The 16,621-nt window shown below is 44.9% G+C and overlaps 1 protein-coding gene across 1 annotated transcript; it reads right to left on the reverse strand.

Annotated features, from left to right (window-relative positions):
* Positions 1–9,354: 9,354 nt before the first annotated feature.
* Positions 9,355–10,786, reverse strand: LOC119267175 (transcription factor bHLH51-like). The gene is made up of 2 exons (XM_037548523.1): positions 10,358–10,786; positions 9,355–10,026 (listed from the first exon to the last, which is right to left on the reverse strand). The coding sequence occupies exons 1-2, from the start codon at positions 10,646–10,648 to the stop codon at positions 9,526–9,528; spliced, it is 792 nt and encodes a 263-aa protein (XP_037404420.1). The 5' UTR covers positions 10,649–10,786; the 3' UTR covers positions 9,355–9,525.
* Between the last annotated feature and the right edge of the window lie 5,835 nt (positions 10,787–16,621).

The raw sequence follows: 16,621 nt of genomic DNA on the forward strand, positions 1-16,621 counted from the left end.
CTCAAGCAAAGATTCAAGCCAAATAATTTCAGCAGTAGCATTTGCCAATGATTTGTACTCAGCTTCAGTACTTGACCTTGACACTCTTGTTTCCTCGCACTCCATGAAATAAGATTAGAACCAAAGAAAACAGCGAAACCACATGTTGATTTTCTATCATCACTGCAGCCTGTCCAGTTTGCATCAGAAAAAGCACTAACAAGTGTAGAATTGGAACGACTGAAATGTAGTCCCAAACCCATAGTGTGCTTAACATACCGTATGATCCTTTTGACAGCTGTCCAATGAGCAGAAGTAGGAGCATGCAAGTATTAACATACTTTGTTAACAACAAATGAAATATCTGGTCGTGTCAAGGTTAAACATTGCAAGGCTCCAACGACACTTCTGTATCTAGTGCTTTCTACCTCCTTAAGTGGCTCCCCTTCATATGCTGACAATTGTTCTGATGAAGATAATGGTGTGGGTGAAGACTTACAATCCTTCATCCCCATCCGAGCCAAGAGTTCAGTGGCATATTTTTCTTGTTTCAACACTATACCATCCCGAACCTTCTTAACTTCAATGCCTAAAAAGAAACTCAAATCACCAAGATCCTTTCAGGCAAATTCTGAGCTCAGATCATGCAGGAGAGCATCAGTAGCATTCTGAGAAGAGCTTGCAACTATAATATCATCAACATATATGAGCACAAAAATAACAGTATTTGCTTTATTGTATATGCAGAGAGATGTGTCAGCCTTTGATGCAATAAACTCAAGATGTTTCAACTGCATACTTAACCTGGAGTACCATGCTCTAGATGCTTGTTTCAAACCATAGATGGCCTTGTCAAGTTTGCATACATGATGAGGTTTTTGTTTATTTTCATAATCTGGTGGTTGCCTCATGTAGACCTCCTCTTCCAGAACACCATGCAAAAACACGTTCTGTACATGTAGCTGCCTTAGGCTCCATCCCCTAGACACAACAATAGCTAGCACAAGTCTTATGGTTGTAGCTTTTACCACAGGACTAAATGTATCCTCATAATCAATACCATAACGCTGCTTAAAACCTTTAGCAACGAGACGTGCTTTATACCTCTCAATGGAGCCATCTGCCTTTTTCTTGATCCTATACACCCACTTACAATCAAATAATATTTTTACCTTTCCAGTTTGGCACCAAGTGCCATGTTTTGTTTCTCATTAGAGCTGTATATTCCTCATCCATAGCCTTTTCCCACTTTTGATCTCCAAGTGCATCATCCAATTTTGTCGGCTCACCTGAGATGCACAACATGCCATATGGTATAGTGCCATGAGTTCTTATTTTTGGATTTTTAATACCTTTTTGTAGCCGAGTTGTGACCTTGATGTGGCTGGTAGAAGTTGTTGTACACGCGTACGCACAACATCACTGGTTGCAGAAGATCCCGGAGAGGAATCATGAGACGCCACATCAGATCTAGTGGCTGCTGGTGTGGCCTGCTCATTCATGGCCGCACTGTCCGTTGCCACATCCGACCCCACGCCAGGTGGGCCTGTCGGCCGCATGTGCGAGCCACGCCTCGCGGTTGGCTGCATGCGCGGGCCGGCGCTCGAGGACGATTCTCCGCGTGGAGATGTGGCGGTCGCTGATTGCATCGCCCGACCCTGGCCATGCAGGCCGACCGGCTCGTGATCCGGGGCGGATATTCGCGCCCGATCCGAGGAGGATTGACGCGCAGGTGTGGCAGGCACCGCCATATCGTCTTCGTACGCCGTGCCGGCTTCGTCTTCTTCTTCCACATGCAATATAGCTTCGTTTTGGACGGGATTTTGATCGTTTTGAGCTCCGTTTTCTTCAAAGATCCGCACACACGGAAGACATGGACTGTTTCCAGTAGGAATATTATCATCATGTTGGTCAGTGCAATTATTTCCCCCGTGATCAAAATCTCAAAGTGTAGATGGAAGGAGAAGAATCTCTTGACAGAGGAGAGCGCCGGCATTAGGATGAAGAGATTCAAACGGGAAAACTGATTCATCAAACACAACATCTCGAGAAATATAAACTCGGCCTGTGGGGACATCTAGACACTTAACTCCTTTGTGCATAGGGCTATAGCCCAAAGACACACATTTTTTTGAACGAAACGCAAGTTTGCGTGTGTTGTATGGTCTTAGGTTCGGCCAACATGCACATCCAAAAACTCGAAGGGATTTGAAATCTGGTTTGATGCCAAAGAGACGTGTGATGGGGCTCTCGAATTTGATGACTTTACTTGGTCGAATATTTATGAGATATATGGCAGTGAGAAAGGCTTCATCCCAGAATTTTAGGGGCATGGAAGCATTGGCTAGCAATGCTAGTCCTACCTCAACAACATGACAATGTTTGCGTTCGGCCGACCCGTTCTGCTGGTGAGCGTGGGGACGAGAGACATGGTGAGAAATTCCAATTTTTCGGAAAAAGGAATTTAGTTTTTCATACTCACCACCCCAGTCGGTTTGCATAGCAAGAATCTTTGAGTCTAGTTGGCGTTCTACGAGGTTTTGGAAGTTAAGAAACACTTGGAAAATATCAGATAATTTCTTTAGCAAATAAATCCAAGTGAACTTGCTATAATCATCAATGAAACTAACATAATAAAAAAAATCTGCCAACTGATGTGGGAGCTGGTCCCCATACATCTGAAAAGACTAACTGCAATGGAGCAGTGGATACACTCGTAGATATAGGATAAGGTAGTTGATGACTCTTAGCTTGTTGGCAAGCATCACAAATTGACTCAACACTAGACTCATAGGGAAGATTATTCTTGCTAAGGACATGCTGAACTATAACTGAAGAGGGATGACCAAGACGACTATGCCACTTTGTCGAGGAAGGTTTGGTGACACTCCACGCTTGCTTATTCGACCGTGATGAAGATGAAGATGATATGAGTGGATATAGGCCTTCCTCACACTTTCCTCTAAGGATGACTCTTCTCGTTTCCAAGTCCTTGATCGCAAAAGAGTAGGGATAAAATATTATGAGAACATTGTTGTTAAGGGCAAAACGATGAACATAAATGAGATTCTTGGAAGCATGCACTACTAGGGAAAACCCTAGTAGTAGCGCAGGACACCGCGCTACTTGTAAGGCGCTACAACTATTCCTTAGCAGTAGCGCGTGCAACACGCGCTACTGCTAAGACATATGGCCGCAACGTTGGTTCACTCCCGCGCTACTGCTAATATAGCTAGTAGTAGCGTGTTTACTCTCCATCGCTACTAGTATTCTTTTTCTCATTTTTTTAATTTTTAGTATATTTATATGCCGTTATACAAATTTTGGTACAATACCAATTATGAGGATGTTATATCAATATGTCCATAACAGTGTGTCAAATGAAGGTGGATTAGGTTCAAGTGGAGGCAACATGTGGTGCATGTCAAAAGTATACTACTAATCCAAAATTGATCTAGTTTGGACTAGTAGTATTTTCGATGTGTATCACATATTTCCTCCACTTGAATCTAATCCACCAACACAAGCTATTTAATCATCATCATAGTCATTACCACCAACAGTAGCTATTTAATCATCATAGTCATAGTGTAGCACATATCATCATCTTCAAACTCATTCTAGCTAGCTAATCACCACCAACACTAGCTGCGGTAGCTATCTAATCACCACCAACACTAGCTAATAATAATCATCATAGTCATTACCACCAACACTAGCTATTTAATCATCATAACTCGTTTCTAGCTAGCTAATCACTCGTGCTGCCCTCTCTCAGGTAAAATAACATAAAACATGTGTAGCACTCTTGCTTCATCAAGTTGGAGCATGCAGATGAACATGTCTCCTAATCGTGGGTTGCGCTTCTGATTGCTGCCCCCTTGTACTTCTCTGTGATCGTTCATAATTTTGCTCCAGTCTTTCACTATTAAGCATTCCTCGCTTTTAGAAATCCTGAATGCACTAAAGTGCATTGTAGGATGTCTTGGCCGTAAGCTAACCATTCTCATGTGACATTAGTCTGGATCCAATGAGGCACAACATTCATCGGGAATCCCTGTTGAAAAACATTGTATAGTAACAAACTTAGCAATGAAGTTTAGTTTAAAAAATAATATATGCAAAAGATGCACTGAGGACAAATAGTAAAAATCTTACCATCTTTCTTAAATAGATGTGACCGTAGTTTAGTACGAACACTATTGGTCACACATTTTGAGTACTAAGATTTTTAAGTCCAGAAAAATAATTTGTCTTGACAGTATGAAGATCCTCAAGCCATGAAACATAATGACTTATCTCCTCGCAGTTTAGTTCAGCCTCGACAGTAGTAGGTCATGTCTACCAAGCGCTGGACATGTTTGCTTGAACGGAAATAAGCTGTCAATAGAAATTAGTTATCAACTATTTTTGAATAAACAATATCAAAGACATAAATATGGTTGAGAAACTCACATAATGGTATAACTGGAGGCGTCTGCACATCGACCCAGATGTCGATATTACCTTCAATATCATCTTCCGGACAAATATCAAAGGTGATAACCATATTAGGCTCAAATGCATAAGTCTCGCATAGTGCTTGCCAAGTTTTGCATTCAAAATAGGTGTAGGTGTCTGTGTTGTATAATTTTGCGTGGAAAGTATAACCATGCTCGGTCTTCAAGTAAACTCTCTTTACCTCTATAGTAGTTTTCATAGGACTGAAGCCTATCTTATCCAAGACAAAACTCTTGCATGGCAGGGATACGCTAGTAGAATAGTAAAAAATTTAAATTATAAGTTGAAGCAAATGAAGCAGATGTCATGCTTAATTACTAAAAAGACTTGTCGTTGTGACTTACTGTATCCACTTCAAAGTTCTCGTCCAGCTTGATGCTGAAGCACCTATCATCATCTAGGAAGATTCTGTCGCACAGGCCGCGCTCGTCTTTGTAGTATTCGCAAATACCAAAATCCTTTCCATCATCAGACATTTCCTATGTTCATAGTTGAATCATTAATTGAAAATCGGTCGAAGGCAACTACCAGGATACTCAACACACAAATCCGGGGCACTCGATATTTCCTACATATTCTGGCACAAGTCATGCCAAAATTCATGGAAAAATCCGGCATGACCTTTGCTAAAATAGAACATATCGAGTGCCTGAAATTTACCGGAACGGAAATGAATCAACACTCCAGCAAAACATAGGCCACTCAGAGGTGTAACCTGCAAACATGACCGGCCACTTGGGCAAGCACATATCCTATTTGAGCAACACAAGATATACATTTCAAAATATCTTATAGGACTCATATTGACATGAGCATTCAATAAGCAAAATCAAATCATAAAATAAATAAGTATTCAAATTAGCGTGCATTCAATAAGCAAAAGTAAATCATCTCATGCGTCCGTACATCCTCGAATATTATCACTAATACATCCCGAATAGTATCATACATATAACATCACTAATACAAATAAAACCCTAGCACACGACAGGTATCGACACGTGCCGTGGACATCCAAAGAGAAGGAACCATCACAGGATCATAGCTCCAGTGAGATCACTGGAGAACCTGTCAGGTATTGGAGAACCCGTGCTCCAACGCAAACAAGTAGCGACGGACGTGCGCGTCCTCCTCCCTGACACGGTGACGTACCACCTCTGCGGGGTCCTTGAGCCTCTGGACCGTCACTGGCCCACGCGACCGCCACCAAAGAGGGTTCGGGTCAACGACATGCTGACTCCTCACCAAGCTGCGCCCGCCGGTAGGTAGCGTCTCTCAGTACCAGCCCGGTGGAGCCCAGTCCCGGACATGGCCCATCTGGTCAAGCAGGTGTCCTCCGTCGAGTCGACGACGACGAGGATGCGGGATAGACATCGTCGACGTCGATGCGGGAATAATTGCTTTAACTAAAAAAATAACAACAAATGTGACATGTTCAACTAGTTCTATTAATTCAACTAGTCCTTACTAAAAATAAACTTATTATAAATAAAAATAAACTAATACCTAATTAGTACCTAGTTCTTACTAACTAATTAGTACCTAGGAACTACTGCCCTAATTACCATCTAATTTGATGAACCTAGGGGTGGAAAGTGGTAGCGGATATTCCAATTATCCAACTTAAAAGTGAAATAAGTGGTCAAATTTTACTTGTTTTATTATGCATTACAATAGTGTTTATTTATCATCTAAGAAAACATCATCTAAGAAAACATCCGAGCTGCGTCTGTATCCGATAACATCCGCATTTGATTCGTTTCCACCCATAGATGAACCCTAACTAATTTGATGCAACTAAAATTTGAAGAACCCTAGGCAGAGGTAGGGGAGGGGGAGGAGTAGGCGTGCTCATCTCGGGTGCCTGCGGCGAGGGAGGGGCAGGCAGCATCGAGGTCGGGGTCGGGGATCGGGCGCGCGGCGGAGGGCGGCATCGAGGTGGGGGTCGGGGGCGGCGTCGAGGTCGATCGGGTTCGGGGGCGGCGTCGAGGGTGTGCAGAGAGCGACAGGAGGGCGCGCGGCGGCCGGCGGGTGACGGCGGCGGCGACAACGGAGGAGTTGGATTTGGGGGAAGTGGTGAACCGCGTGGTGAAGTCAGAAGTAGCAGTAGCGCGTTCCAGGAAGTGCGCTGCTACTAAGCTAGCTACAGCGCGTTCCTCGATACGCGCTACTGCTATTCCTTTCTCTTTTCCCTCTTTTTTATTTATTTTTGTTTACATTTTATTTTTTTCTTTCACCTTTTTCCATTTCTTTCATTTTCATTTACTTTTCTATTTGCTTTCCATTTAATTTTATTTCATTTAGCAGTAGCGCCTTTCAGCGTAAACGCGCTGCTACAAAGCAAGTAGCGGTAGCACGGTTCTACCTAGATCGCTACTACTATGTGTAGCCTATCAGCTAAGCCGTGGAAATTTTAGTAGTAGCGCTTTTATGTTTAGGCGCGCTACTGTTGCACCGTTTACATCAGCGCGCTACTGCTACTTAGCACCAGAGTGCTTTTTTAACATGCGCTACCGCTAAAGTTCTGTGTATAAGGTTTTCCCTAATAGTGCTGTGGAACATGTAAGACATTATTAAGGTGTAAATCTTTTACGAGGATTTTAAAAATTGATTTTCCAACATGAGTAATGTCCATACCGGTTCCGCTTGCCATGTGTATCTGATCACCACCATGATACCTTTCCCGCATCGTTAGCTTATCAAGCTCCCCGGTGATGTGCTCAGTGGCGCCGGAGTCTACGTACCAGTTGGTGTCGATACCGTAGTTGTTGGTGACGAGGTTTGCTGCTTTCTTCTCATCATGGTCATCATCATATCGATGCCAGCATGCTCTTGCGCCACCAGGATGAAACTTGTAGCAGATCTGGCACTCTGGATAGTCTCCTTCTTCCTGCCGTTGTTGTTGTGGTTGGGAACGAAATCGTTGCTGCTGATGGCCGCCACCACCACCGCCGCGACCAGGGGAAGAAGAGGACCGATTCCCTCGACCGCATCCTCCTCGGTTGCTTCGGCCACGGCCTCCCCTGCCACGGGACTGCCCGCGCCCCCTGTAGACGGCGTTGGCAGAGGAGCGAAAGCCTGCTGGTACGTCTCCCAGCATCTCCATCCGCTGATCGAACACAGAGATCTGCGTGAAGAGATCGTCAACGCTGATGGAGTTCTTGATGGCGCTGACCGCTGCCACGATGGGATTATAGTCCCGATCAAGGCCAGCCAGGATGTAATCCATCATCTCTGGATCGGTTACCGGACGTCCAGCCGCAGCTAGCTCGTCCCCGAGGTTCTTCATCTTGGCGATGAAGGCGTTGCTCGACATGTTGCCCTTCTTGGTGTTGGAGATGGCCATCCGCGGATTGGTTATGCGGGATTGCGACTGTGCAGCGAACAACGTGGTAAGAGCAGTCCACAGATCAAAGGTGTTGTCCTTACCGATGACTTGTGCAAGGATTTCCTGGGTGAGAGAGTTCAGCAGGTAGCTCAGAACTTGCTGATCCTTCGACAACCACGGGCCGTACAGAGGATTGGGCTCGATGGCCGTGGTTTTGTCCGCCTTGGTGACTTCTACTGTCTTCGGCGGTGCAGCGTCGCTGCCGTCGAGAAGACCGGTCACTTGCGCACCTCGCAGTGCCGGCATGACCCGCGCCTCCCATAGGAGGTAGTTCCCGCTTGCGAGCTTTTCTGTTGGTGGAGCACCTAGGTTGAGGCCGACGGCGCTTGAGCTCATAGCCATGGCGATGGAAGGGTGTTTAGGGTTTTGGTTTTGCTAGACGATACGAAGAGACTTGGCTCTGTATACCATGTTAGATTGGATTGGTGAAGCGTTCCTACTTCTCCATAGAGGAGCCGCGGGTATATATTGATTCGGAGCAAGAACAACCTCTGCCGTGGTTTACAAGGAATCCACCGATCGCTAGGATTCAGCAGGACGAGGGATAGGAAGTTAAACGGGAGAGGATAAAGGAAGTAGTTAAGATTACATGAACCTAAATATCTCTAAGTCTAACAAGCGGCAACTGCTGACCTTCGCGATCTACTCGGTGGACTTCGACGACGACGACGACAACGACAGCAATGGCACGCTCACGCCCGTGACAAGCCTCGGCTACCGCGCGCAGTTTCTCGGCGAGGGCGGGTGCCTGTCCGTCTCCGCCCAGGACCTCCCTTCGCTGAGCAGCAACTCCGTCTACTTTGTGAGTTAATCCAATTGCCAACTGTGTATCTTTATACATCTACTAGGCACCTAGCTGCTCTCAGACAGAGAAGTTTCAGGCTTGCTGTGCTCTTCAAAAGCAAAAGTTAGGCATTAGTAAGAAGAAGAAGAAAGTTGTGCTTCTAGAATCTGAAGACGATTGAATTATGTGGTAAAGTAGGGTAAGCATAAGGGAGTAATTCAGTGGGATCCAAATTACCAAGTTCTTTTTTGTTGGCAAACAAAGTTACCATGTATAACGGGGTAATTGAACGGTGCCTACAATTTTTGAAAGTCAAAATATTATGAAGAGAACACACATAAGAGGATTTCAATAGTCTGTTTTCTGCTTGTAAATTCTCATGAGAACATGTTTTTTTTTGCCCCCATAAGGTTTCAGTGCTCTTTAGAGCAGAAAACCTTTTCCGAAGGTGCTAAAATGCTCTATTTCGTTTGAAAACTTGCATGGTGTAAAAACCTTGAAAACTCAGAAGTTTCCTTCATTTGAAAGTATTATTTTACTCCGATGCTAGTAATACCCGGCGAGCAGGGAAACTTGTTGATATACCTAACATAATAACGAAGGTAAAAAAGACAAAGTAGTTCTACCTACGTGTGTCTCATATCTTAACATGAGAAGCACCAATGAGGAGGTGCTGCATAGAGTATTAGCCCCACGCGACTGCTGAATCGTCACCATCTAGGATTTCTGCAATCTGAATGTCGGCAGCCATGCTACGTCAGGCACACAGTGTAAACCCTGTTGCCATGATATCTATCTATCTTATCTTACAGCACTAACAGCAGTTCACACCTCAATTCTGGCACAAAAATATAATTACTCCAGAAGTACTCATCTATATGGACATGATTGAGTAATGCGACTCAAGAATCCTCTGCCTCTTGCTCTGGAACTGGAACGGACTGCCGCCACACACCAGCTCTGGTGAAGCAACCTTGGACAGAGCATGCCTCACAGCCTCCTTCAGAGAATTCAGTCCAGCACGACCTGCTGCTGCACTGCCTTCCTCCTCCTCCTCCTTGCAGAGTGTGAAGACATGCCGCACCCTTCCACCTAGGGAGGTCACCTCCGCTCTCACCGTCCTCAACCTCAGGCCATGGAGCGCCTGGATGAAACCGGCGACGAGGTCCGGCCGATCGTCGCAGCTGACAGACGCCTTCATGTACAGGCGTCTATTGTCGTCGTCGGTGTCCCCGGTGCAGCAGAATTCCACGGAGACCTCGTCGGCCTCCGGCGGGACGGCCGGCATTTGCTGTGCCTGTGCGGCCTCGCTTGCTCTCCTCTTGAGGTGCCTCACTTGGTCCACCACCCTGGCTAGCAAGGCGGCCTTGTCCATCTGCACAAGGGAAGATGAGAGACATTTTTCTGACAAGTCACATAACAGCAGTGTACCGTGCTGTACTTTGTCTTACTCTACAAATTCCAGGGTGAAAAATCTGATGAAATGTGAACACTTGTACGAGTTTTCAATGTTCTTGATAAAGTTCTTGACTGATGCTGACACAAATAAAGGTCGATCAGAATTGTTCGAACTTCTTAATGCAAAGTCAGTTTCTACCAGAAAAGATGATGAGCTAACGACAATAATTATGTGCAGCTGAGCTTTGTTTGGTTGATGCCTCACAGCACTGAAATGGTGAAATGGGTAAGATATTGTTGGCGCAAACCTGCTTGGTATCAGGGATCATCCTCCTGAGCGCCGTGAGATGAGCGTTGATCCTCACCCGACGCCGGCGCTCGGCCTCACTGTGGACCTTCAGTGCCCTTGCCTCCGTCGCGGTCCTCCCCGACCCCGTCGACGAGGACGTCGTCGACAGCTCCGGCGGCCCAGCCGGTGGCGCCGAGCTGGCCTGCCGGGGCAGCAGGACCCGGCCTCCGTACACCGTAGGATCACAGTCATCGTAGAGCTCATTTCCTCCTTGGGGAGATTGGCATGGAGCTGCCATCAAGCCAAGCATATTACAGCTCCTGGACAGTGAAGAAGGAGAAGAAATGGAAGCGGGGGTGAGACGAGGCGAGTGGATAGGAGGAGGCTCACAATAATTAGTGCGGCGGCGTCTTGTCACCTCATTCTCGTCGTCATATATAGAGTAGGATGGATACTGGATAGGTAGGAGGCAGATGATGATGAGCTTGCCTGTGAGAGATGACCGCCCTACATACATACGCATCTCTTTTCTCACATGTGATTACCGTACCCCACTATGGGGATAATATAGGGGAAATTTTGTTGTCGGATTGGCATGGATTCGGCCAATGGGTGAGGTGGCGTGTATGAGTGTGCCATGAGTCGGATATACTACAAGTATGTGGAAAGAATCATGCCATGCCAAACCATTAGTATGAATGTAGTACTATTGATTATACTGTAGTGTAGTATCTACGCACAGCAGCCTATAAGGCATGATGGATGGTTCTGGCTTTCAATGAAATTTCAGCGAAAACTTGGCAAGTTTCAGTTATTTCAGTAGGTGCCTAATCAGTCGACAATAGATTTTGCTTGTGAACTTGGAGTGCCCACACGCACAGCTGACTCACTGGAGAGCAGTGCTAATAAGTCGCTAGAGGCAACACCACTCTGTTTGCTTAACACGATATAATAACCGTGTCAGAACTCGCGTGAAATCTTCATGTGCACCTACTCCAACTTGTTTTTGGAACTTTGTATAGTACTCCTAATACTGTTGATTGACATCCTTGATTTCAAAGAGAGGGACCCTTAAACGGAGGAGAGAATTCCTTATTTGACACTCCCTTAAAATCATGTTCCTTATTTGATACTGAAAAAATTTTCTTCCCTATATGACCTATAGTCTTAATTTCTTTCCCTATATGACACTCTAGTTCATTTTGTACACGTGAGAAGACCTTTTTGCCCCTGTACCAGAAATATGTAGCATTGAGCCTAATTAGGGAAAATTCATTTATGAGAGTGAGCACAGCTGAACATGTTATCTCCTCCGTTGGTCTTTTTTGGGATGCATGTGTATTCTGTATACCTGAGCGCATGCATTCAGCTGTGGGTCTAGTTTCATGCGGTATGGTTTGTGAGTGCGACTGTTTGACGTATTTTTGTACGTGTGCTTTAACACTAAAATGCATTCTTAAAAATAAATGAATTTTTTAAGCACTTTTGTGTGTGCTTCGATGATCACCTACGTGCATGCCATTAGTGCATGTGCACGTATTTGCATGCCCATGCAGGACCTATAGTTGTATGGAAGGAAGTTGCGTGCTAGCACGAACGTACGCCCGGTTCGGTGCAGCCAACATGCGTATGTATATGAACTGGGTCATACGAAGCTAGAATATATGTATTCGCTTGATCGTCAGGGTGCGCGTACGTATTTAAATATCTACGCTCCGGCAGGCAAGCTGGCCGTGTATATGTACACAAATACGTATAGACAACTAGCCAGACCGGTCAATTAGCACATGAACCATCGAAGGCCTCGGTCATGATTTCTTGTACCGGCTGGAGATTTCCAAAGAGCGAGAGACAAATGCTCTGTTTGCTTCAATTTTTTTTTTTGAATTTCGTTTACTTCAAGTTGTATTGATGGATTCCGCTGCCGCATAGGGCCAAAGATTTAAACAACCTTCAAGGGGTTGAGGTAGGGACGCGTTTATCTTAAACAACGTTACATCCATATCGCTCCATAAAAATCGGAACGGCAATGGCCAGCGTCGTACCTTCTCCAGCTGCCTATAAATACCGAGACACAACGCACGCACAAAAGGAGGCAACACACGGCACACCCACGGGGAGCCACCAAGAGATCCATCCATCATCCATCCATAGCACGCCTCAAGCATCACACATCAGCCAGGAGATCAACGTGAGCTCGGCTGTCTTCTGGAGTAGATGGCCGGGAGGGAGGTAGCATAGCCGGCTCCGGCCGTGTTGCGGTTGCTGTCCAGCCGGCTGACTCTGTCCGCCCACCCCGCCGCTTATCCAGAGGAAAATTCCTAAACGTAGTAGACTTGACCTGATTTTTTACCGGCCGGCCTAATTCAACAGACTTTTCGAAAGCATATTTGTGGTCACATTATACATATGGGTAAAATGGTCTTTTCACGTGAACAAAATGCACTAGAGTGTCATATAGGGAAAAAAATTAAGACTAAAGATCATATAAGGAAGAAAATTTTCTTCAGTGTCAAATAAGGAACACAATTTTAAGAGAGTGTCAAATAAGGAATTCTCTCTAAACGAGAGAGGAGGGTCTGCTGTATCTTTTGACGTCCTGCGCGCCTTCTGATAGGCTAGCTAGCAAGCTAGAGTCGCATTTTCCTTTTGAAATATTTGATGAATCGATCATGGGAAACGACCGCCTCTTTCTCGATTGCACTTTAAGTTTTTTTTGTAGAGAAAAGGGCATAATTTGGCAAAGCTGATTACACTCTGATCACTTTGCAAAACCCTTTGGTAGCTCTTGTTTTGGACAACCCTTTGTTTCCTTTTTATTTTATGCCCGTTGTAAAACTAATGTACTGCTCATGCAACATTCATAATTGATCTACTGCAATTCAATTAGGTACACGTCTTGTCTTGGTCACGGAGTGGTGTCTAGTCATATACTCCAATATACTCCTTCCGTCTCAAAATAAGTGACTTAAGTTTAGTATAATTTTATATTAAAATTAGTACAAAGTTTTGACACTTATTTTAAGACGGAGGAAGTATGTATTTCAATTACCATTCGTGTTAGCGTCCCACTTGCTAATCAATCAACAGAACAAGACCACAGAGTTTGAGGTAGCTAATTCGAGATGCACGGGTAGCATGAAGGGGTCGACGGAGGTGGGAGAGAAGAGTTTGGTGCCTGTTTCGGCCTCCTCCCTAGCAAAATATGGAACCTCCTATTCGGCGACCTAGGCAGTGAATAGGAAGGAAAGTGCACCTCCTGCTTCCCACGCAAGCATTTTCCGGCCGACCCATATGCGAAACGGGACGCCCCCTTTTTTTCATTTGCATTTTTGTTTTTTTTCCTTCTATTTTTTTTACAAATTTAAAGAAAATTTCGTTTACAAAAAAAGCCAATTTTGGAAAAAAAAGTTTGAGATGTCATAAAATGTTCATGAATTCAAGAATTGTTCATGATTTTGAAAAATGTTCGTGGATTCGAAAAATATTCGTGGTATTGAAAAATGTTTGATATAAAAAAAGCATTATTTTGAAAAATGTTTGTGGATTCAAAAAATATTCGTGATTTTAAAAAATGTTCACATATTTAGAAAGGTTCATGATTTTGAAAAAAAGGTTTGGAAGAAAAATCATTCTTTCAAAAACATGTTCGAATATTCAAAAGAAAATTCATGGATTTTTAAAATTGTTCAGTAAATTTCAAAATGTTCACAAAATTCAAAATTGTTCCCAAATTTCAAAAAATCCTCAATTCAAATATGTTCATGCATTTAAATAACTGTTCGTCAAAACTAAAAAAATGATCATGAATTTCAAAAACGTTCCCATATTTCCAAAATTAATTGCCTATTCAAAAGTTTCAAAAAATGTTCATATTTTAAAAATTGTTTGAGAACTTGTAAAAAATGTTCATGACCTAAAAAATGTTCGCAAATTAGTATAAGATGTTTGTGAATTTCATAAATCTTCACGATGTCAAAGCAATGTTCGTGAATACGAAAAGTGTTTGTAATTTTAATAATATTCATGAATTTGAAAGATGTTCACATAAAGAAAAGGAAGGAAAGAAAGAAAAGCAAAAAAGGAGAAAAAATAAAAGAAAGAAAAGACAAGCATGAAAAAATAAAAGGAAAAAACAAAAAGGAAAAAGGAAAGAAAAATGAAAAAAATAAAAGAAAGAAAAAACCAGAAGAGAAAACAAAGAACAAATTGGTTCAGGAAAGGTTCTAGAACCTTCCCAATACTGGAATAGGGAGTCTGCTCGTACAAGCCTCCTCGAGTCGGCCCAATATCAAATGTAGCGAACGCAGGCATCTGTGTTTGATTTCTATCCAAACACGTACGCTCCAACTAGGAGCCGCAACTATTATAGTCAGCCGCCCTGGGGTGGTGCATGTCTGGCCCGACCCATGTGCTCCCCAAGGGCAACCCTAGCTATGAGTAAGGGTTAGGGCAGGTCCCTAACATCCCTCCCTCCTTAAAACTCAACCTAGCCCCAGGCCGACGTCGTCGAGAATCGCTCGGATCCCATTGGACTCGATGTTTCTAGACTTGATAGGAGTCGCGGTGGTACCAAGTGTTGGGGAACGTAGCAGAAATTCAAAATTTTCCTACGTGCCACCAAGATCTATCTATGGTGAAACTAGCAACGAGGGGAAGGAGAGTGCATCTACATACCCTTGTAGATCGCTAAGCGGAAGCGTTCAAGAGAACGGGGTTGAAGGAGTCGTACTCGTCGTGATCCAAATCACCGGAGATCCTAGTGCCGAACGGACGGCACCTCTGCGTTCAACACACGTACAGCCCGGTGATGTCTCCCATGCCTTGATCCAGCAAGGAGAGAGGGAGAGGTTGAGGAAGACTTCATCCAGCAGCAGCACAACGGCGTGGTGGTGGTGGAGGAGCGTGGCAATCCTGCAGGGCTTCGCCAAGCACCTACGGGAGAGGAGGAGGTGTCACGGGAGGGAGGGAGGTGCCAGGGCTTCAGGTGCGGCTGCCCTCCCTCCCCTCCACTATATATAGGGGCAAGGGAGAGGGGGGAGGCGCAGCCTTGCCCCTTCCTCCAAGGAAGGGGTGCGGCCAAGGGGGGGAGGAGTGCCTCCCAAGTCAAGTGGAGGCCCTCCCCCTTAGGGTTTCCCCCCTCCCATGCGCATGGGCCTTGGGGGGGCTGGTGCCCTTGGCCCATTAAGGCTAGGGCGCCCCCCTACAGCCCATGCTACTGTATTGGACGTGGTGGAACAATTTCCGGACCTCCGGACCCCTCCGGAATCCTCCGGAACCTTCTGGAAGCTTCCCGGTACAATACCGAAAAAACCAGAACTTTTTCCGGAACCCGAACAACAACTTTCCATATATAAATCTTTACCTCCGGACCATTCCGGAACTCCTCGTGACGTCCGGGATCTCATCCGGGACTCCGAACAACATTCGGTAACCACATACAAACTTCCTTTATAACCCTAGCGTCATCGAACCTTAAGTGTGTAGACCCTACGGGTTCGGGAGACATGTAGACATGACCGAGACGTTCTCCGGTCAATAACCAACAGCGGGATCTGGATACCCATGTTGGCTCCCACATGTTCCACGATGATCTCATCGAATGAACCACGATGTCAAGGACTCAATCGATCCCGTATACAATTCCCTTTGTCTAGCGGTATTATACTTGCCCGAGATTCGATCGTCGGTATGCCGATACCTTGTTCAATCTCGTTGCCGGCAAGTCTCTTTACTCGTTCCCGTAACACATCATCCCGTGATCAACCCCTTGGTCACATTGTGCACATTATGATGATGTCCTACCGAGTGGGCCCAGAGATACCTCTCCGTTTACACGGAGTGACAAATCCCAGTCTCGATTCGTGCCAACCCAACAGACACTTTCGGAGATACCTGTAATGCACCTTTATAGCCACCCAGTTACGTTGTGACGTTTGGTACACCCAAAGCATTCCTACGGTATCCGGGAGTTGCACAATCTCATGGTCTAAGGAAAAGATACTTGACATTAGAAAAGCTTTAGCATACGAACTACACGATCTTTGTGCTAGGCTTAGGATTGGGTCTTGTCCATCACATCATTCTCCTAATGATGTGATCCCGTTATCAACGACATCCAATGTCCATAGCCAGGAAATCATGACTATCTATTGATCACAACGAGCTAGTCAACTAGAGGCTTACTAGGGACATATTGTGGTCTATGTATTCACACGTGTATTACGATTTCCGGATAATACAGTTATAGCATGAATAAAAGACTATTATCATGAACAAAGAA

The sequence above is a fragment of the Triticum dicoccoides genome, chromosome 3A (assembly GCF_002162155.2).
Source record: "Triticum dicoccoides isolate Atlit2015 ecotype Zavitan chromosome 3A, WEW_v2.0, whole genome shotgun sequence".
Classification (NCBI taxonomy): Eukaryota; Viridiplantae; Streptophyta; class Magnoliopsida; order Poales; family Poaceae; genus Triticum; species Triticum dicoccoides.

What these genes read in the sequence shown, in the direction of transcription:
- LOC119267175 (XM_037548523.1), bottom strand. Translation starts at nt 10,648, where the DNA reads ATGCTTGGCTTGATGGCAGCTCCATGCCAATCTCCCCAAGGAGGAAAT. An exon ending in TGATCCCTGATACCAAGCAG is followed by an intron (nt 10,027 to 10,357) that starts GTTTGCGCCAAC and finishes TCCCTTGTGCAG; the next exon opens with ATGGACAAGGCCGCCTTGCT.